The sequence below is a fragment of the Erigeron canadensis genome, chromosome 9 (genome assembly GCF_010389155.1).
Source record: "Erigeron canadensis isolate Cc75 chromosome 9, C_canadensis_v1, whole genome shotgun sequence".
Classification (NCBI taxonomy): Eukaryota; Viridiplantae; Streptophyta; class Magnoliopsida; order Asterales; family Asteraceae; genus Erigeron; species Erigeron canadensis.
The window spans coordinates 13718252-13745081 of NC_057769.1; the positions used below are offsets into that span (position 1 = coordinate 13718252).

At 34.9% G+C, this 26830-nt stretch overlaps 1 protein-coding gene across 2 annotated transcripts; it reads left to right on the forward strand.

Annotated features, from left to right (window-relative positions):
- The first annotated feature begins 11365 nt into the window (after positions 1-11365).
- LOC122582114 (seipin-2-like) lies at positions 11366-20398 on the forward strand. 2 transcript variants are annotated; one of them, XM_043754473.1, is made up of 3 exons: positions 11369-11678; positions 12173-12434; positions 19642-20398. In XM_043754473.1, exons 1-3 carry the CDS (start codon positions 11584-11586, stop codon positions 20104-20106), a joined length of 822 nt encoding a protein of 273 aa, XP_043610408.1. In that variant the 5' UTR covers positions 11369-11583; the 3' UTR covers positions 20107-20398. The 2 variants fall into 2 exon arrangements, with proteins under 2 accessions (XP_043610407.1, XP_043610408.1); XM_043754472.1 differs by having other exon boundaries at positions 11366-12434.
- Positions 20399-26830: the final 6432 nt, after the last annotated feature.

Consider the following 26830-nt stretch of genomic DNA (forward strand, 5'->3'; position numbering starts at 1 on the left):
AGTTTGTACGCAACTGGTCCCACACGTTTAGTGATCTTATAAGGTCCGATGTACCGAGGCGCCAATTTGCCTTTCTTGCCGAAACGGGCAGTACCTTTCCATGGGGAAACTTTCAATAGAACTTTATCGCCTACTTGGAACTCTAAAGGTTTACGGCGTTTGTCAGCATAGGACTTTTGTCTGTCTTGAGCAGCTTTAAGCTTTTCTTTGATAACAGCGATTTTGTGAATAGTGAACTGCACAACTGGGAGCTTCATCCAGCTTCTTTCACCGGCGTCTAGCCAGCAAAGTGGTGATTTGCACTTACGCCCATATAAGGCCTCGAACGGTGCACACTGAATACTAGTGTGATAGCTGTTGTTGTACGAGAACTCGATCAATGGAAGATGTTTATCCCAACTTCCTCTGAACTCTAATGCACAAGAACGAAGCATGTCCTCCAAGGTCTGGATAGTACGCTCGCTTTGCCCGTCTATCTAAGGATGATAATCGGTGCTCAAGTTAAGTCTAGTACCTAAAGCTTCTTGAAGTGACTGCCAAAAGTCAGATGTGAAGCGAGGATCTCGATCCGACACGATTGATAAAGGAACGTCGTACTTGGTCACAATATCTTCTATGTAAATCTGAGCAAGTCTCTCCAACGAGTAGACATCACGAATTGGAAGAAAAGAGTTGATTTCGTCACTCTGTCTACTATCACCCAAATGGAGTTACGGTTGTCTTTTGTACGAGGCAGTTTCATGATGAAATCCATGGTGATATCTTCCCACTTCCACACTGGAACTTCCAATTTTTTCAACAAACCGGAAGGTTTCTGATGTTCGATCTTAACTTTAGAACATGTCAGGCATCTGCTGACGTACTCATAGATCTCTCTTTTCATCCCAGGCCACCAATAGTCTAGTTTTAGATTCTTGTACATCTTGTCTGCACCTGGATGAATCGAGTACCTTGAACTGTGAGCCTCCTGCATGATGATCTCTCTAACACCATTAACAATAGGGATCCAAACTCGGTTCTTGAACTTCTTGACTCCTTCATCATCATTTTCAAGTTCTTGAGCGATTGGGCCTAACCGTTCTGCCTTTAGGTTTTCTGGCCTCAATCCGATCTCTTGATCTGTGATCACACGTTGTTTTAAGTTTGTACGATTTGTTTCCTTGATAGATAAGATTTTGACTCGTTCTTTTCTGCTTAAAGCATCAGCTACCACATTCACCTTTCCAGGATGATGCTTGATGTCACAATCGTAATCACTTAGTAACTCCACCTAACGCCTTTGTCTCATGTTCAGTTCTTTCTGATTGTACACATGTTGCAAGCTCTTATGATCGGTGAAGATAGTACATTTAGTTCCGTACAAGTAGTGCCTCCAAATCTTTAGGGCAAAGACAACTGCTCCAAGTTCTAGATCGTGGGTGGTATAATTCTTTTCATGCACTTTGAGTTGTCTGGATGCGTAGGCGATCACTTTGCCTTTTTGCATCAGTACACAGTCTAGTCCCTAATGTGAAGCGTCACAGTACACGATAAAGTCTTCGGTGCCTTCTGGTAAAGATAGAACAGGTGCTTCACACAGTCTATCTTTTAGGGTTTGGAACGCTCATTCTTGTTGTTCACCCCAAATAAAGTCTTTGGTCTTTTGAGTCAGTTGAGTCAAGGGTAGTGCGATTTTAGAGAAGTTCTCAATAAAACGACGATAATAGCCAGCTAGTCCAAGAAAACTACGAACTTCAGTAGGAGCTTTCGGAGCCTCCCACTTTTTAATTGCTTCAATCTTGGCCGGGTCGACATGGATGCCTTGGTCGTTTACGACGTGGCCGAGGAACTGTACTTGGCGAAGCCAGAACTCGCACTTAGAGAACTTAGCGTACAAGTTTTCATCGCGAAGAAGCTGGAGTATAGATCTTAAATGTTGTTCATGATCAGATTTGTTCTGAGAGTACACGAGTATGTCGTCGATGAACACTATGACGACAGACACGGTTCATTATGTCCATAAAGATCGTTGGAGCATTAGTTAGACCAAATGGCATAACGAGAAATTCGTAATGACCATAACGAGTACGAAAAGCTGTCCTTGGGACGTCACCATCCTGAACACGGATCTGGTGATAACCCGAACGTAGATCGATCTTAGAGAAGTACGAAGCACCTTGCAATTGATCAAACAGATCGTTTATGCGAGGTAGGGGATACCGGTTCTTAACGGTTAATTTGTTCAGTTCACGATAGTCTATGCACATTCTCATGGTTTCATCGTTTAGTTTTGAATACATATAACTAAACTGATTCTTCACTTCTCGTCTCTATTCTTGTTATTTCATATTTACATTATAAGTTAGTAAATTGAACACAAGTAGTGCATTCGAGGACCATCATACATATATACGCAATAACATCATCTACTAACACATTTTCAAAAATGAACAAGTTGTGACTTCAAGAACAAGTTGTATCTTCATTTTCAAAAATGGGTTTTGTAGATTAAAGCATGTTATGACCCAAATTTGTTCACACAAATGTTATTAAACACATTTAGACACAAACCCATTAACTATTAACACGATTTTCATTCAAAAATTGGAACAAATCATCAAGAACATGAACTTGAAAAAGTACACCTTTAATTTGATCAAAACTCATCAAATGTTGTTGTTACCTGAGAAATGATTCAAGAAGTGTGTTTTGATTATCACAAGGATGCTGAAAGTAAAAACGATTTCGATTGAAAGTATCAAAATCAAGAGATGCTCTTGTGTGTGTTTTATGGTGGCTGAGTGTGTGTTTTAGTGAGAGAGTGGTGAGATGGAGAAGATGAAGAGAATAGGGTTTCTCTCTCTAACTCTCTATTTATAGTTTTCCAATATTAAATGAACTTAATAAGTGTAAGGACTATTTGCAACATTTTGAACTAGAACTTTTATGAACACGAACGTTTACGAACCAAACATTAATATTTCATCGTATTTTAATCATAAACTCGTCATATAAATCAAGATTTAAGATCAAATTGACCTTCATATAAGCACATATTTTGGTCTAAAGCTCGTCAAGAACTTAAATAAATTGAACTGTCTAGCCGTTCTAATGGCGAAAGAACTTATTTAGAACATTTCTAAGACGGTTGTTACAGATTGTGATGTCAAGTTTCTAGAAAGGTTAATTTAGTGAGTGAATGTCGAGTTATGTAAGCTTTAAAGTATTAATCGAATGTCTGATGCATCAAGCCTTGTCATGGGTCATGTTTATAGATACTTAGGCTTGATTCATGAACAAAAGTAAGTAGGTACTTGTTTAGCTTATTATATCGTTTAATGATTATAGGTAGTCAAGAATACTTGCAAAGCTCGGTAACTTACGTTATCATTTTGTACACTTCTAAGAGGTAAGATACACTACTTTGACATGCTGAGGGTTCAACAAAAGATGGTTTTCTTATAATAACTTCCATTTGATATCTTGATCGTTTATGGGTAATCGGGATACACAGGAGGTTATATGGGCTATGCAAATGACCAATGAGGCCTGAAATGCATTCCCAACGATATGTGATGTTGTATTATGAAATGAAATGCAATGTCTTATGATGAATTGATTTATGACACTTGTTGATGAATATTGAAATGTGCATGTTTGTATGGCTTGTTCATCTAGTTCACTAGACTCTTTAAATTTCCATGTCACGTGCACGTTTGAGGGCCCAAACGTAAAGATGTATATATGTGATGATTGTTTAGGTTGTGTAAACACCTAAACTATATGTGATGTGAAATCGAGCTCGTAAATTTAACGTGAAAGTGTTAAGCTTAACCCGTACTTGCCCTAGCCCGGTTAAGTGCGTTGATGTGGTTGCTCGGGTGGCTCCTTGCAACGACGTATAACGTGAAGAGTAATATGGGAGGTCTTACCAGCCCCATTGTCATTGAACATACGGATTACTCCTGGAATTGGCTTGCCATTCCTTAACGACATCGATGGACAGCCGTAAGGTGTGTTCATCTAGTCGGGTGTAACTTATGTTACACTTAAATAATGTTATGATGTAATGTGTAACGACGTTAAAGATGATTAGGTACAATTAGGGTGACCTATTCTATATGAAAGATGATGAATGAGATGATATGTGATGATATGTAATGATACGTGTTCTAATGATGCAAAACGATCTATATAACGTTTTAATTGGACAAATGCTTTCTAAAACTTGTGTATTCTTACTTAGATAATTCATTAGGTAACACTTGTTTTTTTAAATGTGTTGTTCCCTCAGGTTTAGCAAGTTAAAGATCGTTGATGAATAAGAGAGAGGCATGGGTAGATAGCTTATGAGGATGACTCTAGTTTACCTATAGTTGCTACTCCTTTTAGACATTGAATTATGTTTTGCAATTTTCAGATTTGTAATGCCTTGTGATCGGTTGCTTTATGCTAGGCAATCGATGGGTTTCCATTTAGACATATTTTATGATATGATGAGTAACACCTTTTGAATGAATAAACCAAACTGAATTTTCTGGTTTGGACTATAAAACCTTTTTCCGCTTTTTTTAACGCCGTTAGGCGAAAATCTTTGGAAATCCATATTTTTAAATGTTGGGTGTTACAGTTGGCTTGTAATAGAATCAACTCAGCTATCAGAGAAGCTTTCAGACTAACCAAGAGAGATGTGCAGAGTTCTGTGGTTGCGAATTTGACATCAAGTGTTGAATTGATGAAACAAGAAGTCATGGAAGTTGGAAAGGAAGTATCTGAGTTGGTGAAGAAGCCTGGGGTTGATGATATAATTGAGAAGGTGCACTTGGAGTTATCTCAGAATTTGGTTGCTCAGCTGACAACTGCCATTGCATCTAAGTTTGAGGATCGGGTAAAAGAGATGGTTGAGGACTTTACTACAAAGGCAAATCAAAGAGTAGACAAGGTTGTTGAAGAAATAAAGAATTTTGTGTCCACTCTTAACAAAACTGTCCAAGACCAGTCTCAGAAACTGGATGATATTCTGACCCTCCCCAGGAAAGAGCCTGCAGCTGTTGTTCCTTCTCCTCCTTCTCCCCCATCATTTACTGAAGAAGATAGAAAAATGCTGAAGGAAGTTTTCAAGCATGAGAAGCTGAACCTAAATTCTTCATTCAGATTAAGGGCTCAGTTTTCAACTATGTCGAAGGGAATTTCTGACAGTATGCTAAATCAAAGTTGGGAACCTCTGAAGGGCATACAATCTGCCATTGAATTATACTCGAAGATGCCTACAGAGGTCCCCAAAGGGGGAGGTGATGTGCCTATCGGTCTGCTTGCTAGTTCCCAAGAATTAATTGAAGCAACAAAGAAGCAATCTGAAGCTGAGGGGGAACTTCAGAAGAAGAAGGAATCTGAGATTGCCAAGGTTGATAAAGGCAAGGCTCATATGGTGGAAGAACCCAAGTCCAAGGGAAAGAATGATTCTGGACTTGTGGTTGGTGAAACAGTTGATGAGCAAGGCTTTCTACTAACTGACCCAAAAGCTGATGAAAACAAATTGAAAGCCTTGCAGAAACAAGTGTCTAATCAGTTCATTGCCTTCAGGGAAAACAAGCTGAGAGAAAAAGAACAACATCAGAAGATGGGGACTCTTGATCACATTGATGCTGCAACTCTTGGTCTTTCATTGGAAAGATATCAGAAAATTAAAGAAGATGCAAGAGTGCAGAAGGCGTTGGCTGATATGACTGAGTATGAATATGGGGTTAATTACTCACCTCTAGAACAAAAGCTGGACCATCTCACCTTTCAGATGTCTAAGGAAGATTTGGTGAAAAATAAAGAAAATGAGATGGCAAATAAAAAGAAAAATATTCTGGCTGAAGTTCTGAAGGTTGGGAAGCAATTGAAAAAAAACCCCATCAAAGCCCAAAGTGACTGGACCAAGGACCTCAAGAAAGCATACTCGTGATGCAGATATTTCCATCTTTGTGCCACTTTCTGAAGATGTTGCTGCTGCACAAAAGAAAGCTGAAATTGCTCAGTTTGAGCGTTTGAGCATTATCTGAAGCATCGATCTAATCCAGCCAAAATTACTAATGTGGAAATTATGAAGGAGGATGGATTGAGATTGTTTGATATGGTGGTTTTAAGGGAAGGAAGGGTTCCATCATAATATACTCAGGTCTCAGTGCACGAATTCGGGATTTCTGAGCATAAGGAAATGATCCCAATTCTGAGGGCAAAGCCGAAGTCTCATTTGATAGGAGCATTCTTGAAGAAGATACAGCAGAAGCTACAAGCAAAGAATGAGATGGAGGCCAGATTATTTGGGAAGAAGGATTCCCCTCTGAAGAGGAAAGCTAATAATGCACCTTCTGGTTCAAGGGCTGCAAAGAAGTAGTTTACTCTGTAATTTTCTTGTACTTGTAATTATTTTCAAGTTTTTTTTATGTACTTGTAACAAATTCTGAGATTCTATACTGTATATATGTTACAAGTCTTTCATTACACGTAAATGATAGGTCTAAGTTAGAATACGCACAAGACCAAATTTTTAAGGCATCAATGATCTATAAGATGTCCTTAGAAAATTTTCATATAACTTAAACAAAACTTGCATTTTAGACTTACAAACATATATAGATAGAAGTCTAAAAATGCATGTAATATTTCAGAACAAATAGGGGGAATTTGTTAGGTCGAAAATCGACCAAGCATAATTTGTTCAGAAATATCTGAAGTTCAGAGAAGATACTTGTACAGAAATTCTGAGGAGTCTCTTAGAATTAGTTCTCTGAAGCTTCGCTCAGATCAAGATCAACACATCTGAAGACATTCATTCTGAAGTCGAAGACTGAAGAAGAGAAACTTCTGAGAAGATTCTATCTGATTGAAGGTCTGAAGCCGTTCCGTGAAAAAGTATTTACAACACTTTTTCACTGATTACGAGGAAGTCCTTTTACAACACTTTAACTGCCATTACCCGGTTAATAACTTTATACCCGGTATTGTGCTAGTTTTAGTAAAGGTTGGGAATAAAGTATGTAATATCACATCAAAGAAACTTACATACTTTACCTTAAACAAACATGTTATGGATTTGTCCTACAAACCTATAAATGCACCCAACAATATTTGTACGGCCTTTGCCATGTCATCAAGACATGTTGGCCTATAAATATAAGACTTCTCACACTTGCAAAATTGCTTGGAACTTTGACATTGCAACGTGTGATATATACTCTAAGTAAACTTACGAGTATTTCCTTGTTGTTTAGATCATTTGTATTTCAAGGTTGTTTAGATACTTTCACAAGTGTGATTATCTTTGTTCTGCAACAACCTTTGTATTTTGTTTATATAAATAAATAAAATACATTGAAAAATACATCTTGACTCATTGCCTTAATACTTGATTATATTTAGTATTTATATAGTTTCAAGCACTTGTTCTTTTATTTATCTCTTGTTCATATCCATATCTGGATCGTAATTCTAAACTAGTCTTTATCTAGATTAGAATTACTTGTCAGTCGGGTTACTTGATATACTTGTTATTCTTGATATATATATATTTGTGATATCTTGTATTCGACTAACATCTTGTGTAAGGGAACTCACACTCCCACTTAATAATTTATTTAGCATTTGATTTTAGTAACAAATCTGGACTTACCAACACTATTCAATCAGGTTCCACCGGTCCACTACTAAGTTGTGTATTAGTTTATGGAAAAAACAAATATACTGCTAGAAGCATATATATTCTTCTTCATTCCCCCTCACAATCTTCTCCCCTAAAAATACATGTGTAAATACAAAATTATCACCCCTCACAAAATCATGGAAGTATGCTGTTATCCCCTTAGTTCTTAGTTTATATGGGTAATTTGTTGTTCATAATCTTTTAAGCTATAGTATACACACCAAAGCTTTTGACGTTGTTACCAAGGAGTCTCGTTTACATATTTTTAATTGAATATTAGCTTATTCGAACGTTATCTGGAATTTATTTCAAGAAAGCCATTTCCAAAATGTTTTTTGGAATTTATTAGTTCGTTTAGTTATTTTTTGGTTTTGTTTATCCTTGATTTAAGCCAATGTGTTTTACGGTTATGTTTGGTGCGCCAGCTCTATCCGGGTAACAAGTTAAGGTGGTGTTTGTTACATGTCTTAATAAAAAAATCATGATTTAATCAAAAATACTTAATTTATTAAGTTATTAAAAATGTTTGTTTTTTTTAAAAATAAATATATTGACTTAATCAAACATTATTTATTTATTCATTTACTTTGTTCATTCAGTCACTTAATGATAAACAAACATGCTCTAACAATAAAATGTCTATAAGTTTTTTTTAGAAATTGTGCTTAGGAAAAATTCAAAACTTGTTTTGAAATAAACAAATTCTAATCAACAACAACAACGGTACTCAATCTTGGTGAGCTCCGGGGTTTGAGGGAGGTGAAACGTAGACAGCTTTAACCATATTCAATGGTAGAGAGGCTACTTCCTAAGAACCTCCGACCTAGGGTATTACATTTGAAAAAATAGTCTTAACGGCTAGTCGGAGCAAAGCCGAAAGAAAAGCAAGACTCTCGATCTCACATCTAGAGAGAAGTCAGAGAGTGTCTCAACGGCTAGAGAGCGAGCAAAGAAACTAAATTACTGTATATACTAAAATGCCTGCAGCGTTTTGCGTGCAGTGACATATTTGTAATTACTATTTAACCACATGGGCCAATATCAAAAATTCTACTGTGTCCGGTTTTTTTTCTTTCCCACTTGACTTTTTTTTTTCTCATTAACTCCGTTGTTTTATTTCCTTGGTCCCACGTGACTCTTTGTGTTTACAGTTTAGTACGAGTAGTTTACTACAACAATTTTCACTACACAAGAAACCCATCCCACATGACTTTCCTTCTTTTTTTTTTCAATTTTAGTTTTTGATTTATTACTTATACTATTTATATCTTTTTAAATTTTTGGTACCCGATTTATTATAAAGTTTATTTTCATTTTCGACGACACTTAAATGGACAATATTTATTTCGCATAACCTGACCTTATTTTTCTGTTGTACTCATTTTTATTCTTTTTTTAATTTTAATGTTTTGATGTTACGCGTTAAAAAGTATGTTACTTTAATGTGATTTTATGTTATTATTTGGTTAACACTTACCATTGTTAATCCGTTTCGCTTATCTTCATTTTTACGGTTACTCTGATAGCACATGTTAAATGATAATATATACTTTCTGAGTTGTAATTTTAGAGTGATTGTCAGTTATATTCATGCTAAGTTAAAAGGTTAATGTTAAATTATATATATATATATTGCCACCGATGAGTTTTTTTTAATCTAATCTTATGCATCCGATCCAATTGATTATTAATCCTGACCATGTAGACTCCTCCATTTTAAATGGAGTTTTAGTTATATCGATAATAAGAACGTGATGATATATTTATCATGGCCGTTTATACACCTCCATTTAAACCGGAGGTTTGGTTATACTTATAATAAACGTGATGATATAATTTTGGATATAATAGAATGGGTCTACCCTACTTTCCTCATCAATCTCGTAAATCACCCTTTAAAACGGAAGTTTAGTTATACTGATAACAAGAAACCTAATCTATTATATATAGATATACTGATAACAAGTAACAACGTACACTACGATATAAATTAGATATTTCTGCTATCTATCTTTTCTCTATTCTTTCTTTATATAATTCATATATAATTGACTGAAAATGGTTGATTGTTGTATTATTGATCCAAAAAATCAAGGCTTATAACACTCAAAAGTATTTTACAATAAAAGAACATGTGATAAAGCAAATAAAGCAATCAAACTCCCTGAATGTTGCAATTGTTTTGAATCTGATCGGAAATCTCATCTTCCTCGAGGTTATGGGCGGCGCCCAGTAACCATTGAATTCGGGAGGTAATGGGATCGGTGGATATTAGTATTAAAAATTAAAATACTCTGTATATATTATCCCACCCTTTTCCACCATCACTCGTGACTCTTTGCGTTCCTCCAGTGAGACATTCTTCTCCGGCTACACCTTCGTCACCGAAAAAACGAGCAAATGATGATACTTGCGAGCAGGCGTGGTTGTCGACTTGGGTGGTTATCGATTATCGATGGTGATGAATTGATGATGTTATAGTATGCCTTAAAATTAATGTAGTTAAAAGTGATGATGAAAGAGATGGATAGTAGATGGTGGCAAATGTGGCAGGTAGTTTGTAGTTTACAACATAAAATAAAAAGCTTGTATTTTGTGTACCTTGTCAAACACCGTTCGTTTTGCATTTTCATTTTATCTATTTTTATATGTGTAATTTGCAATTTGTGTAATTTGCAATGAGAGCACTCATTTTTATTTTGCATTTTCGTTTTATCTATTTTTATATCTGTTAATTCAATAGATAGAATGATAGATTAAAAATATTGTTTGATTGTAAAGTATCTAAGCATAGTCAATATTATTATTATTATTACTACTATTTTATTATTATTAACTAAAATTTTAATCTTATTTATTGTTTTATTCCCATAAATATGTGCTCTCAATTCAACACTAATATATAAATATACAATATCTATATATATATACACCTATTGGTGTTCATTACTAATAAAACATGTATGTTTTTTTTTTATTTGAAGGTTTGGCTACTATCATAGTCTTGATCGATCTTTTTAGTCAATAAACCCTTGGTTATGCATGAAATTGTATACTACAATTTTATTTCATGCGAGCTTTCTCTTTTTGCATTCAATTGTGCCACCTTTTGTATAAAATACTACGAGTACATCGAAAAGGAATAATAGTTAAATTGATAATAAAGACGAAGTAGGTTATTGATTCTGTATTTAACGTACTCACTATTCCTCTCCATCTATGTTTACTATCCTCTTTGTTTTTTAAACATTAAGTGACTGAATTGATTAAGTGACTGAATGGATAAATAATGTTATACATTTATTTTTTGTTTATCAAATGAATAAAACAAACACTTTTGATGACTTAATGAGTTAAGTTTTTTTGATTAAGTCATGACTCAATCTATTAAGTCTTAAACAAACACCATCTAAGCTATGTGAGATATGTGATGGAAGTTATAAATGTGTTTTATTTAGTGAAACCCAAGCTACGCACGAATATTGTTCTATTCTACATGTATTGAAATGTAATATTTCCCGGGGCAAAGCCCGGGTGACAAATCTCGTTTCTTCCTGAATAAACAAATTCTAATGTGTATGCTTATTTTATTTATCATGGTAGATTTTCTCCTTTACTAAATTTGTGCATATCCAAATTAGGGGGACACCAAATCCATAATATTTGTTCAAAAATGTAAAAAACATGATCTTTATCCCAGGAAAAAAAAAAAAACAGACATCACACATACATAACCCTCCTTGTTTCCTCCCTCTATCTGAATTTTCATAGCCATTCTTTCTTGTTCCTTTTTTATATTGCCCTGATCACCACATCATATCACACAACAAAAAGTCAAAAACCCACTCTAAATTTTATCAATAGTGTTCTTTATTGCTACCAAATGGTACAACAACAACAACAAGAGGAATTCAGAGATGCCCATGATTCATTTGATGACCCACTTTCAAAAACATCTTTCCCCCCTTCCTCCCCGGGTCTCCGCCGTCGTCGACTGTCTAACGCTTCTCCGGTAAGAAGAAAACCCCACAAGTTTTCATCGAATTTGAAAGATGTAAATAATAATCCGAAATTAAATGGGAATTACTTGAATTTGAAAGATGTAATAAAGACTGATAGTGATTTAGATGATCAAATTGTCACTGAAAGTTCCGTTACAGTCGATTCCCCGAATTCAAACTTAGCCCCATTAGTAGTTTTGTTAAAAGTATTTGTATATCAAGCAAATTTGTTAGTTGGGTTTGTTACATTTCCCATATGGGTTGTATACTATGCTTATCTGCTTCTTTTGGTGATCACTAGACGTGTACGACGTTACACGATTAGAAAGATTTCGAGGTTTTTGGGATTCTGTATAGGTAATGTGAAACGGGTTGTGTATGGATGGATTAAAAGAAATAGTAATTCAGTTTGGAAATTATGTCAGAGAGTTGGGTTGGGGTTATTGCAGTCGGTTTCTATTGGGTTTATTTTGGTTGGTTTGTTGATTTTTGCGTTTGTTACTAGTGGCGTTTTAATGAAATGCTTTTTGGATGAGCCTGTGGAAAGATTTGAGGAATTGAGTTTTGATTATACAAAAGATGCTCCTATTGCTTATATGCCGATTATGTCTTGTCCCCAATCCTTTTGTGATGAGTGTGATGGAGACTTTGAATCTGGAAAACGTGCTCAGTTGGGGCGGGTTATACCTCTTGGTCATAAATTATTGGCTACCGTCTCGTTGACCTTGCCAGAATCCGATTACAACAGAAATCTTGGGATTTTTCAGGTATGTAAGTAAGCTCGTGCTACTTGTTCTCGATTTTTCTGAAAGAACTTTTATCGTTACATTGATTGCTGATATTGTTCCATAACCATTAATATGTTTGTTGTGTTATCTATTAGTATTAGGATGGATTGGTTACTGATGTCTGATAAGAACTAATGATTTGCTCAGAAATATGTGAAGGGAAATGAAGTAGAAAATTTAGAAAGGGTGTTAAGGATTGTGTTTTGGATAGTTTATATGATTATTTGCGTTGTAAAACAGTGTTCGGCAGGGAAAGTGATTATGTGCGTTTTCCGAGAGAGAAAACACGGTTTTTTAAAACACCTTTTTGAAAACTTGAAGTATGTTTTGGTAGGTACTTAAAAGCGAATGTGATCTTGAGCAAGACCGGATTAGCGCCTTAAGGCAAGCGGCAAAAAGAGGGGAACACCTAAATGATCTAAGCGGTTAAATTATATTATATAGATAGTATACAAACACATACTTAAAGCATATGTTGAAGATACAAAAATAGAATAGCAATTGCCTCTCTATTGTTTAATAGTTTATATGAAAAAAGAAGTTAAAATAAACAAACAAGTCGAAATAAGTCTACACGAAGTCATTGTATCACTATCTTCTAGGTTATCAATTCCTACAGCTCATCACTTTCTACTTCAGTATTTTGTCACTTTCTTGTTTCATCCTCATGAACAATTCATCTGATACATCAATCATAACCATACGTGGTATAATTAAAGATGATAATGCATGACTCCTAGTAGTGCACTATGCCGCTATCTTGTGGGCTCGTTGGCACCACTCAAATCTTGTTGAATGCATCACTAACCTACAATCTTGTTGATTTGCAACTGTGACTCTTGTAAGGATATATATAGTTGCTGTTCATGAAAAAAAGTATCTCTCAAATCTCCTATGCTTGCCCCTAGGCATGTAGATGAGTTATGTTGTGGATGTATTCTCAATGTGAGACCTCTGAACAAAAATTTCCTACACTAAGTCACTAACATAATCAGTAATTCAGTACTTTTTTCATTACCATCAACAAGCTCTTCTACAGCTTTAAAAAGCCATCTCCAATTTAGATATGTAAACATAGTGGATTGATGACATTCCGACTATTATGAACTGGTGATTTAGATATTTTTGGGTAAGGGTTATGGAATAGGAAGCTAGGAACGTGACAAAGATATTATTGATTATGAAACCTGACCTTTATAATTTGATTTATTTGCCCTGTCGACTTGGATAAAGGTGATCGTCGCCACAGAGCTTTTACCCTCTTTGTCGCGTAGGTGAGCAACCACCTTTGACAACAATGTTGCAATCCCAGTCACCCCCATATGTGTTACGAGGTTAGACACATATTTGGTCTTAATGGGGGTGTTAAACAAAAGATGCTTCTTTCTTGATAGATACTTCGCACAATCGTTAAAGATGAGGTTTGTAGTAATAGTGTGTGTTCTTTCCCAGAAGCTGACATAGCCTAACACCAACTTTTAGAATAGAAATACATTGAGCTAGTATCATCATACATTTACTAATGATACCCATGACATTAAGAGGGAGATTGGATCCTCATTCTGAAACTTGGATAAATTTGTTTAATGTGATGACAGCCGCGCCAACCATAAGAGTGGTGGTCAGTGGTAAAGGCTTCGTCTCTAAGGGTGGAAATACATAGAGGTCCCCAAATTCAAATCCTATGAAGTATAATACCCCTTTGTGGTCACGGAGCCACGAAGGTTCACCCTTGATGACTCCAGGCTACCCGCAAAGCAGGTGGTTTGATGCAATCTGTCCTGTCCTGCACACAGACTGGTTCAACAAAAGAGAAACCCGATACAAATACGAAGCAAACAAAAGTTGTTTTATTTTTATTAATCAACCAACTTCTGAAATGAAAAAGATCCAGACTATATAAGGATTCTGGATCCCAGGAAAATAGAAACTAACTCAACAAATAGAACAAACTCCTGATTCAAAATAAGGATAAGCATAAATTTAAATACTAGATAAAACCCAATATCCCCACAACTGGTTATGGATCTGGACCCGGGTCTGAACACCTGGTTTGACCCGACCCTGCCGCATCATTGTTGCACTGGGATTAGTTGGTGATAGAGAGAAAATGAATTTAGAGAAGAAGAGATTATCACAAATTCTGAATTATTGTATTAGGATCACACAATTGAGTATTTATACACAAAAACAAAAATAACCACTCATCTTGACTAGTCAACGACTCCAATGGCTACTATCTCAACTGACTTATAAAATTTTACACAATACTACCCTGAACTTATAATATTTCACAATATTACCCTAATATTTTGATATGGATCTGCTGGAAATATCTTATTAATAATTTATTATAGGATAATATTAGTTTTATTATTATTAGGTATTATTATTAGGAAAGTATTTTATTGATATATCTATTATTATTATTATTTAGTTAGCTTGTTAACCAAGCTAGGATTAGTATAAGTAGAACATTAGGGTTGTAACTCTTGGAGGAGGGAATATTATTATCAGTTTATTGTTCTTATTTAGTTTAATTTGGGAGTTTACTGGTTCTTGAATACCAGCCTATCCTTCATATTATTCTTATCATTTGATACAAGCCATTGGTTTGTATCAATTGGTATCAGAGCCAACCCTACCTTTCGAGGTTCCAACGCTCGGAGTGGTGGCCCATGGAGTGGTGGCCTGGACCCAAGGAGAAGGGGTGCCAACCGTGACCAACATAGCCGTGACCAACGAGGACGTTGGCTCTTCAAAGGGTGGGGTATTGATATGATCCCACATCGGCCAAGTATGGGATTGGTTGGTGGTTTATAAGTCAAGGTATCCCCTCCTCCTTTGAGCTAGCTTTTGGGAATGAGTTCTGCACTTACATGATGTGGGTCTATTATGGGATGGGTTCGTATTAGGGTGGTAAGCTGATGACATAGAAAGCTGAATACCCTGCAGCCTCATGAATTCCTTCCAAAAATTACTCAGGAAAATAGGGTTACTGTTTGAAACAATAGTGTTAGGGCAACCATGGAGTTTAAACACATTATCCATGAAGGTCTTCGTTACAGTTGTAGCAGTATAAGGATGACTGAGCAGCATGAAATGGCCAAATTTATTGAGCCTGTCAACCACCACAAAAATAGTGTCTTTGCCCTTCACCTTAGGCAAACCAGAAATAAAATCCATAGATAAATCACTGAAAATAGTCTAAGGAGTTGGTAGAGGTTGTAATAACCCCGGTGAAGCCACAATGTAATACTTTACTCTTTGACAAGTAGTGCACTCCTTCACAAACCTCTTCACATCCTTATAGCACCCTTTCCAATAAAAAAAAGCCTTGAATTTTAGCCAAAGTTGGTACCAACCCTGAGTGACCACCCACTGAAAAAAAATGAAATAAAGTTAAAATGGTGTTTCTCAATTCTAAATCCCTGTCAATCACCAATTTATTCTTCCTTCTTAACAATCAACATTGTTGTCCGATTGTTAATGCTTTACTAATGTAAGCCAATGGGTGATTGTCTTGCATCAAAACTGCCCCCATAGCTTTCCCAGATGCATCAGTCTCAAGCACAAAAGTTTTATCAAAATCTGGCAGCTTAAGAACTGGTGGAGTTGTGAAAGCCTCTTTTAATGTCTTAAAAGCAATGGCAGCTTCTTCACCCAAATGGAAATTGTCTTTCTTAAATAATTCAGTAAGAGGTTTTGCAATAATACCAAAATTCTTTATAAATCTCCTATAATATCCAGTCAACCCCAAAAATCCTATCAATTGCTTCAAAGTGACAGGTTTTGGCCATTCCTTAATGACCTCAATCTTTCCTAGATTAGTAGCAACTCCAATTTATAGTCTTCATCTATCTGGTATTTCCTCCATTTTAGGTTCTATCAATTTTATAACAACTATCTTCAACATGCGTGGACCTGGAATGTCTATGCATAGATTACCCCTATTTGTGTGGTCCATTCTAGTGACAGCATTCCTACTTTTATTAACACTTCCGGTACTGGCAGGGCAATTACCATGTTACAAACCGATCGAAACTTTAATACAACCTTTTTTGATCCCATCTCTCCTAATGACATGTCCCAAATATTCAACTTGTTTACCCCCAAATGCACACTTAGACTTCTTAGCTTTGAGACTATTCTCCCTCATCAAGTCTAGAACACTCCACAAATCTTTAATATGCGGATCCCAATTCTCACTATAAACCAGTATATCATAAAAAAAAGACTAAAGTGCATTTCCTTAATAATGGTTTGAATGTTGAATTCATCAAGGCTTGAAATGTGGCTGGGGCATTAGTGAGCCCAAATGGAAGCACCAGAAATTCAAAATGACCTTCATGAGTTTTGAAGGCAGTTTTGTATATATCAGGCTCATACATTCTGACATTCTGACCTGATGGTACCTGGATCTCAAATCCAATTTAGAAAAAACAATTGCTCCTTGCAATTCATCTAACAGTTGGGGTAAACATCTTTAATGGTAGCTTCATTGAGTCTTCTATAGTCAACACACATCCTCCATGATCCATCCTTTTTCTTAACCAATACCACAGGAGCAGCAAATGGACTATTACTATGCCTTATAACTCCAGAATCCAAAAATTCTTGTGTCATACCCTCTATGATATCTTTTTGAGCCCTAGGGTGATATTTTCTCAGATTTTGCGCGTGTGATACATGTTCCTTCGATTTCGCCAAACAATGCCCTTCGCATCACAATGCCTATTGTGTCTGCTTGACCTTTCATAAGCAGAGACAGAATAAAGCGCCCATAAAAAAGACGCTTACTGTCTGCTGCTGATTCAACACACTTCCACTGTAGTGTCCGAGTAGATAACATTCAAGAGTACCTATAAGGCCTAATATTAAGATCTACCGTGCCATCTTTCAACCTAATCTTGTGGTCACAATCTCTCTTAGGTGGTAACTCCTTAGGAATTTCAAAATTATCACTGTAATTGTTCAAAAGAATATCTAATTCATCCTTACTTTCATCAACCATCTGTTTCAATAATGGCTGGTACATCCTATGGTCACTAGCAGAATTCTGCCAAGTATATAGCTCAGCCTGAACCAACTTATCCTTCTCACTTAACCAATTATTCATCCTCTCCATAGAACACAAACTGACTCCATGGTGTTGTACTCCTTTTAACTCAAAATCCTGATCTCCAATACTAAATTTTATAGTCCAACAACTTAAAATTCCATAAAATATCATTCAAGGTTGACAGCCATTGCATTCCCAAAATTATATCATAATTGGGAAGATCTACCAACAAAAGGTCAGGGGTATACCAATTCCCCTGCATCATCCAAGTGAAAGGGCTGCAAATGCCTATTGAGGCCATAGTTTAACCATTGACTATATTGACCTTAACACTATTAATCTGAAGGACAGAGCATCTTAATTTGTCAGTTAAGAAGTATTCATGAAATTATGAGTTGATCCACTATCTACCAATATATGGAGCCTCTTAGTACCTACTGAACCAACTATCTGCATAGTAGAGTAGGAAAGGATGCCCATAATGGCATTGAGAGAAATCTGTGGCTCTCCTTGTACTACCAACTCCTTGCAACACCAGTTGATCATTCACATTAACCAATTTCTCATTATTACCTCGAGTCAACAAATCATCACCATAATCCTCCACTTCCACCACAAATAATTGTTTCTTACCCTTACAAACTCTATTGTGGCCAGGAACAATCTTTTCATTACAGTAAAAACACTCTCCTTTAGTTCTTTTGTCATCTAGCAGTCTGTCACTCTAGTAGGAACTAAAGCAGTGTAAGGGGCAGACTGGCAGAGTTTACAAGGGTGGCTAATAAAGGTAATTTTGCAGTATTAGTCAACCGAACATTATTTCTCACACCTCCCTTGAAACAAGAACTACTAGCATATGAATAAGATCTAGGAAGTGATTTATTGCTAGAATTCTGCAATTTAGCTAAAGTATGGGCATCCTTGAGAGTTTTTGGCTTAAACATACGAATTGGACACTTAATTTCAGGTTTCAGTCCCTCATTAAAGATACTAAGAGTATATTCCTCAGGAAGACTGACCTTGGTGACTAGTGCATCAAAATCATCACAATAAGCATCTAATTCACGTGTTTGAGTCCAAGCCTTTAAAGCACCCATAGCATCCTCCATCAAAGTAGTAGAAAACCTAGTAGTGATGGATCTAGCATAATCATCCCATTTTATGTCAGTCAGACACCCAGCATAATCATCCCATTTTACTCATATCAGTTGGCTACCAAAGCGGGTCAGTCGGACACCCAGGTTAAAAGAAAGTCAGAAAATTAGGGACCAACCATTCAGATTTGGATAATCATAATCAACTGACGACATAACTGTTCTGATCTCAATTAATGAAATGAAGTAATCTAGACACCTAGGTTTCCTTTCGTTAACGGAATTTTTTAGTCCTCTCTTGTATCAGTAACAGTAAGTGTGACATGTCTTCTTTTTACTGTATAAAAGAAGAAAAGAAAAAAAAAAGATTGTCCCTGTTTGTGATCTTGCATGTACATAGTTTTTCTAAATGATCAGAATTTATGTTACACCCAAACATCTGATTAGAACAGCAAAATTGCATCCAAAAACTACCTTCTTTAACTTATATTATTACAAGTTGACAATTGATTATCTGACTCTTCTAAATTACATAATAAATTTTAAGCACAATTCCAAGCATGAAACACTCATATGAGCAAATTTTAGACAAACAACAAATTTCTTGGAGTAGTTTCTGTAATGTATGCATGTGAAGTTTGCAATTGTTCTGCAATTCCTCATCCTTTCTTATATGAGTATAATTCTTTCTAGTCGTCAGTCGTCACCAGCATTTTCTGCAGTTATTCTTGCAAATTTTCATAGTTTCTTATTTGAGTATAATTATTATATCTATACTAAAAAATAATATGGTTTTTATAAGTTTCTTTGCATGAAGTACAAGTGTACAACATTTTTGGTTTTTATTTAACCTTTACCTCATAAGTTTTATCTTTTAACGCATAAGTTTCTATCTTTTAACTTTTTGCCCCTATTTAATTTTCTTATTCAATTGTTGGACAACTTGATACAGGAGACACAACACCTCTTGACTTTTGTCTCTTTTCATATTTACCTTGCATAACAGTTGTAACTTAATGTTTCCTTTAAGGTGAGGGTAGACATCCTCTCTCCCAGTGGCAAATTCCTTGCAAGTACGACACAACCATGTATGCTGCGATTCAAAAGCCTGCCTATCCGTCTTCTAATGACTTTTTTGAAACTTTTTCCTGTAATCTCTGGCTATTCATCAGAAACCCAGGCCCTAGCTATCAAGTTCAAAGGGTATATCGAACGGGTAACTCCAACCTCTTGTTTGAGGGTGGTCCTTGAACCACGAGCAGCATTTGCAAAAGGTGGTGGCGTTCCTGAAATATATACAGCATATCTAAAACTCGAGTCACAACTTCCTCTTTTGAAGAGGATTTTATGGTCATGGAAATTGGCAATTTATGTATGGACTAGTATTGTGATCTTTATAGGTGGCTTGGTTTTCATGATGATATGTTGCACACCCTTGCTAGTTCCGTGGTTACAGCCAATGGGTATGCGTTCTAATAATAATGGTTCAAGGTAGCTGCTTTATGCTCACGTGCTATCACAACATTCATCTGAAACATTTGCAAGACCAAAAAGCTTCACTGCCCAAAAGCTGGCCTTGAGTAGTGTTAGTATAATAGGATTGATATATGTTAGCTGTATATATACTTCTTAGTCAAGGTAATGCATTTACTTTAGTAAGCAAATAGTTTATGTTTCTTTGCAATTTCTTATTGTAACTTTTGGATTACATATATGTTGCCTACACCTGTCTGACGATAAATGATAAAATTAGTAGATATTGGCAATTTCCTGCCATTTACTTTTAAGGATCTTAGTGCTCTAAAATAAATAATATATCTACTCTTTGTCTTTGATGGAGGTAAATAAAAGAATCTAATATAGTTGTATAATAATAAATGATAAATTGAGTAGATGTGGCAATTTCAAAATGACAATTTTAGTTTAAGGTAAAAATAAAAACCGTAATAAAAAATCAAACTTAAGCTTATTTGTTAAGTTGGGCGATAGATAAACAATACTATTTGAAACAAATACTACATACTCTAACACCCATTAGAACAATAGACTTGATTTGCATCAGTTTTTGTAGCACTTGTTAGATAGTAAATAGCATCTAATGATCGTTAGCCCCCATTTTAGAAAATACCTAACTCTCTGTTAGAAAAAACGACCTGATTTTCAGCCATTATCGTTATTCGCGTTAAGCACCCAAACAAAATTTAAACGGCCGTTAGTGCTCGTTAAAATTTTTTTAGTGGGGGACTATTATTGCAAGAAATCAAACGACCGGGACTAATATAGTCAAAAAAGGGATTAGTTTTCTGCAATGTAAGAAACTTTGAATGAATGTCTATAGTAGAAAATAACTAAAGTTGTGTGTATTGTATGTAAACAACTCGAAATAATATTTATTGTATGTAAGAATTTCCTTTCAACCAATTAAAATCTAATAAGTGACACCTGTATATGGTTGTCACGTATGTTTTATTACATACAATACACATTCTTTTGAGTTGCTTACACACAATACACACAACTTTAGTTTTTTCCTACTATAGACATTCGGTCAAAGATTGTTACATTCCAGGAAATTAATCCCGTCAAAAAATGAGGCTACACGAATTTCCACATACTCAATTTACATATAGAGAATTTGAGTGCATATTTAAATATTTTTGTGTGCGGTTCCCTTTTTTTTACAATATTAGTCCCTTCTGTTTAATATGTTGCGACAAACGTGTACTATCGTTGAAAAGTATTTAAACACTCTAATGAACACTAACGGTCATTAAATTATGTTTGGGTGTTTAACGTTAGTAACAATAAAGGCTGTAAATAAGGTTTTTCTTTCTCTAACATAGAGTTAGGTCATTTTCTTAAAGGGAGGTTAACGATCGTTAGATGCTATTTAGTGTCTAACAAGAGTTACAAAAGTTATTGTAAATCAGGTCTATTTTTCTAACGAGAGTTGTAGTATGTAGTATTTATGTCAAATTAGTATTGTATCAGTCACACAATTTAACAAAAAAGAGTGAGTTTGTTTTCCGTTTTTATTTTTGCCATATACTTTTAACTAAATTTGTAGTCTTTTCAGTTGTTTTCGGTTTTTTTACAATTTATTGTACAAAGTTAATATGATATCAAAGTTCATTTGTCTTTTATTTTCTACAATGATATATATGATACCTTTCATTTCTTTTTGTATTTCACATATAATAGTATAATTTTAGTACGTTTTCATTTTTGTTCCCAGTTTTGTCGCATCTTTTGCGGTTAATTACATATAGTTGATACATGATTTACATTTGTTTTTTCCCTTTCAGCTATTCATATAGTTGATCATGTCAAACAATTATTATATCTTATATATGTAAACAACAATACATTTTATACACACGTTTAAATAAGAAACAAACAAATGTATTTCTTGCCTGAATAAGATTTCAAAAAGCATAATTATGTCTTTCGGAGCAACGTCTGAGTAACAATACATTTTATACTCACGTTTAAATAAGAAACAAACAAATGTATTTCTTGCCTGTATGAGATTTCAAAAAGCATAATTATGTTTTTCGGAGCAACGTCTGAGTAACATAACTAGTTTACTTTAAATTTAGTGTTTGAAGTACAAGATATTTTGTTTCTAAGCATATACTATACTAATTAGGTTTTAGGTAAAATAAAACAACTATTAAAGTAAAACAAATAAAACAATAGGTTTTTCTTTACTGAAGATCACCGTGCATCACGAAAATCATTATGCATCAATTGCTTCGTGAATCTTCGTGCATCAATCTAACCATGATCTAATGGTCAAGATCTTGTCTTATTTGTTTTACTTTAATACTTGTTTTACAATACCCAACCCCATACTAATTAAATAAAAGAAATCTTGTTTTAAATGGTAAATCACATATTTGACCAAACATGTGCGTTGGCCAGGGATATCTTTTAAATCCATTATGGGGTCCCGGGAGTGAGTTTTTCCCAAGGTCTCGGATTTGAGTCTCAAGGTATTTTTCATGAGGAGAGGATTGGAGGTCCAACAAATCACTAGTTAAAATTGCCTCTAGCATGTCTGAATAGCTCGAAACTAACTTCAAAAAAACTGTGGGAACTTATTTACACCTATTACCACACAAAGTTGGCGGTCAGACCGGCAACTATCCATGCTGAAAATTGTAAAATGATTTACCAATGGTGCAAACACAATTCTAGTATCATTAATAAAAATCCCAAATTTGGAAGTATGGAATCAATAGAAAACCCCCAATACACGGATAGATGGATAACAGCAAGTCCGACAAAGAAGTTACCGGTATGGTGATTACTTCTCCCCATTATAGTTTTTTCAGCCCATTGCATGTGCCCCTATTATAGACTTATAGTATGATGCCCTTGTGCCATGTTAATTCAACTTGAATTCGGTCCATTTTTGAATGTTTGACTTTTAATTACTGTTTTGCGAATGATGGGTCCATCCTTTACTTTAGTTTGATTGCTTTCCAATGTTTACATAACCAGCACAGCCACCTCTGTAAACTTATACAAACGTAACGTATATATTTCAGATATCTTTTCTTTTGCCCCTACATGTGTATATAAGTAATTAATGATGTTTAATAAAACGAGATTCCTTGGTAGCCAAGTGGATTCCCCGTTAACTCCGAAGTATGAGGTTGGGTTTGAACCTAGCTTTGCTACATTTACATATTTTGCCTTTTACTTTATATATTTTTGTTTTGATCAAATCTTTGCTAGCTAGTTCTTCAAATACTTATTGATGGGAGTTTGCATAGGTAAATGTCAAGAAATTGAGCGATAACTAGCTAGATAAATCATAAAAGAGATGTAATAAAGTTTAGTTTTATCGTTTCTTTTCAAGTTAAAGTATTTTTCATTCACAAGTGTGTTTCTTATAATTTATAAACATATGATAACAACTTTTCCAATTTCAATTTAAGTGTTTATTTTTCCTATCCGTGTGGTTATGAGTTTTTATTTCAATATATTGATAAAACACGTCAAGTTTAGTTCGGTTTAGTTATTGGATAGATATCCGTCGCAACTAAAAACCCATGTTTGACCCCATGCGAAAATGTTTCTAGATACGTCCCTGCTCTAGATAAATGTCAACAAGCCAAGCCAGATGTGTAGTCGGTGATATTTTTTTTCAGCATCTATGGTTTAACTTTCATTTAAAAAAGGATAATTAAATGAAAACCTCTTCATCTTATATACCATTTGGGTATTCACTATGACAACTACCACCACCACCATTTCTTACAAACATACCTTCACCATCACCATTAAAAAAAAATAATTCTTATCCGTCCAAGACACCAGCCATGTGTTTTCTATCTCTGGCAAGATTTGTAATTAACTTGGTGGATCCGACGTGATATTATTGGATGGTTACGGATAGTCTTAAATGCATAGTCCAATAATAATAATAATAATAATAATACGAGTAACAGATATGGGTTTTAATGTTAATTTTAATTAATAGATATATGAAGTTGGTACCCGCGTAATGCGGCGGCGGTGGTGGAAAAGACGGTCTAGTGGTGTCGGAGATGGTACTATTGGTGGTGATGGTAGTGTCAAGTGGTGTAGGTGGAAATTTTTAGAAGATGAGAGCTTAAAGTGTTAAGTATTAAAATAAGGGTTTATGATGTAAATTAATTCATTAAGGGCAAAGTTGGTAATTTATAAAACTCTTTCCATAATGAGTTTTTATTAAGGGGCAAATTAGTAATTTCGTATGTAACATATGAGTAGCTATTTTTATTTTGAAAGGGGTGCATAATCTTTATAAAGAAGTATAGATATGAAGTTCAAAAAATATTAAAAATTTCTATGAATCACATGTATAGTATTTTATTTAAGATGTTATTGAGAAATCATTTACAGAATATAGAATTGTTCAAGATAATGTTAAAAAAGATTTGGTACCTAAATTTTATTGAAAAATTAGCTTGTACATCCATACTTTGAAAGAAAAATGAATAAAAAAAATCAGTTGCTTAAGGATGACGAAAATAAGTTTTTGAAGTACGAGTATGTACTTCTAAAAAGAAGCTATTAAGTTCAGTAAAAAGGGAAAAAAGATGTTAACTACCGTCCCTAGCATATAAAAAAGGTAACCTTAAATAATTGCATTCCTTAAATATATAATAAAGCATTTTAATTGGACATTTAGATGACCCAAAATCTGTTTTAAGGGTCCTTTGTTCAACATAGTCCTGAGCTCGTTGTTGCTTTGTTTACCAGTTGTTACTTTCATTGGGTATTCTTTTGTTGTAATTCGAATATATTATCAATAAAATTAGATTTTCTTGAATGGTGTTCTTACATATATATTTTAAAATTTTATAACACATACTTTAAAAAAAAAATGACAATGTTAAAATAAAAACTTGATCATGATAGGATATCACTTCATGTTTATTCTCCTAACAATAAGGGACAAACCCATATTAGCTAAACACATTGTCTAACTTCATTTTAACATATCTAATCATTTGAATATATTATATTATTTTAATACATTACAATCTATTTAAAAAATATTTATGTGAACAGTATTCGTCATCTATACTTAGCTCCTTTATAATAATTATTAACTCCTATTTTAGGAAAAAGTGTTAGAAGATGGTTAGATACAAAAGTACTAAATTACTCTTAATAAACACCCTCTATAGAAAAGAGAAGTGATATTTCTACAATAAATTTTGTCATCTACAACAAATATATAGATTTTTATACACAGAATAAAACTGCATAATGCAGGTATTGTTGTAGATAGCAAAATTGTATTGGAGGAATATCATTTCCCATATGGAAAGGGTTATTAGAGATTACCAAATTTGAACTTAATAATTAATTTACACTTTATAACTTTATCTTGCTAATTTACACTTTAAGTCTTTATCTTTTGTAGATGCAGATTCGTTGTGACAATCGCAACATAGATTTGATTATTGTTTATGTTTTAGGAACTAGGTTTGTAATCATTTAAATAAGAACTTGTGTTGATATTTAATAATTACAGTTGAACTTCAATATTATATATGTTTATGTTTTGTATTGTGTTTGTGTGTTATATATTGTTTTGAAGGTACAAGAACATAGAATCAAGGTTTATAAGTGTTGTAGAACACTTAAACGATGATTGGATGTTATGTACGAGCCAAACGAAGTCAAACAAAGCACCAAAGGGTCGAACCTCGTGCTGACATCATCAGCATGAAGAACTGACCTCGTGCTGACGTCAGCACAAGGGAGATTGATTGGTTGCTTAATCGGGCTTAATACTTAATTAAGGCTGAAGCCCACACAATCCAATACACAACTAGTATAAATACAAGACCTAATCTACGGAATTAGGTTAATCTTAGTGAATCTTTTGGAATAGACACGAATTAAGGTTAATTGTTCCATCGTATGACCTCCTACACGAACCACAAGCCTTGTGCATCTCCTTGAGTTGATTAATTACTCATTAATCAGCAAAAGGCAATAGCAATCTAGTTATCTCAAGAGGATTCTGCACTCTTGACATAGCGAATCACGTCTTATTACGATCCGCGCAACCGTGGGACCCTACAAGTGGTATCAGAGCCCTAAGGTTGATTACCAGAAAGTTTATGATCGTTTGATTTGCTATTGATTGCAAAAACCTTTCGAATTTCGTGTTTTAATTTGTGCTTCGTGCAACCTTGTGCTTACGTCAGCACGAGGTGATCTTCTTGATTCGTGCTTACGTCACCCAATGTTCTTCGTGTCCACTTCGTGCCAAGTCAGTACGAATAGCTCTTCGTGCTCCAAGTCGTGACAAGTGTACTTCGTGTCCACTTCGTGCCACGCTAACATGAACTACCCTTCGTGACTTAGGTCGTGACGAGTGTATTTCGTGCTTCACTTCGTACCACGTCTACTTCGTGCCACACGAACTACTTGTTATTTCGTTTTATTTGATTTCAAAAGATTCGAAATGACGACTATACCAGCTGCCGCAAACTCACCTAATGCCCTACTTATTAGCCAGATGATCATGCATGATCGTGAGGTTGGTCGTGGAAACACACCTCCAAAGTTGTTCCGTATGGAAAACTATTGGATGTGGAAGAGACGTTTTGAAGACTACATTCGTCTCACTGACATGGACATGTGGCTTGTGATAACTCAAGGTTTTGATTGGACTTCGTATGAGAAGAATGGAGTGATCGGTAGGT

Excerpts from the sequence above, each read along its gene's own strand:
- LOC122582114 (XM_043754472.1), top strand. The coding sequence starts at position 11,550 with ATGGTACAACAACAACAACAAGAGGAATTCAGAGATGCCCATGATTCA. Across the intron at positions 12,435-19,641 it reads GAAATCTTGGGATTTTTCAG|GTGAGGGTAGACATCCTCTC; the intron begins GTATGTAAGTAA and ends GTTTCCTTTAAG.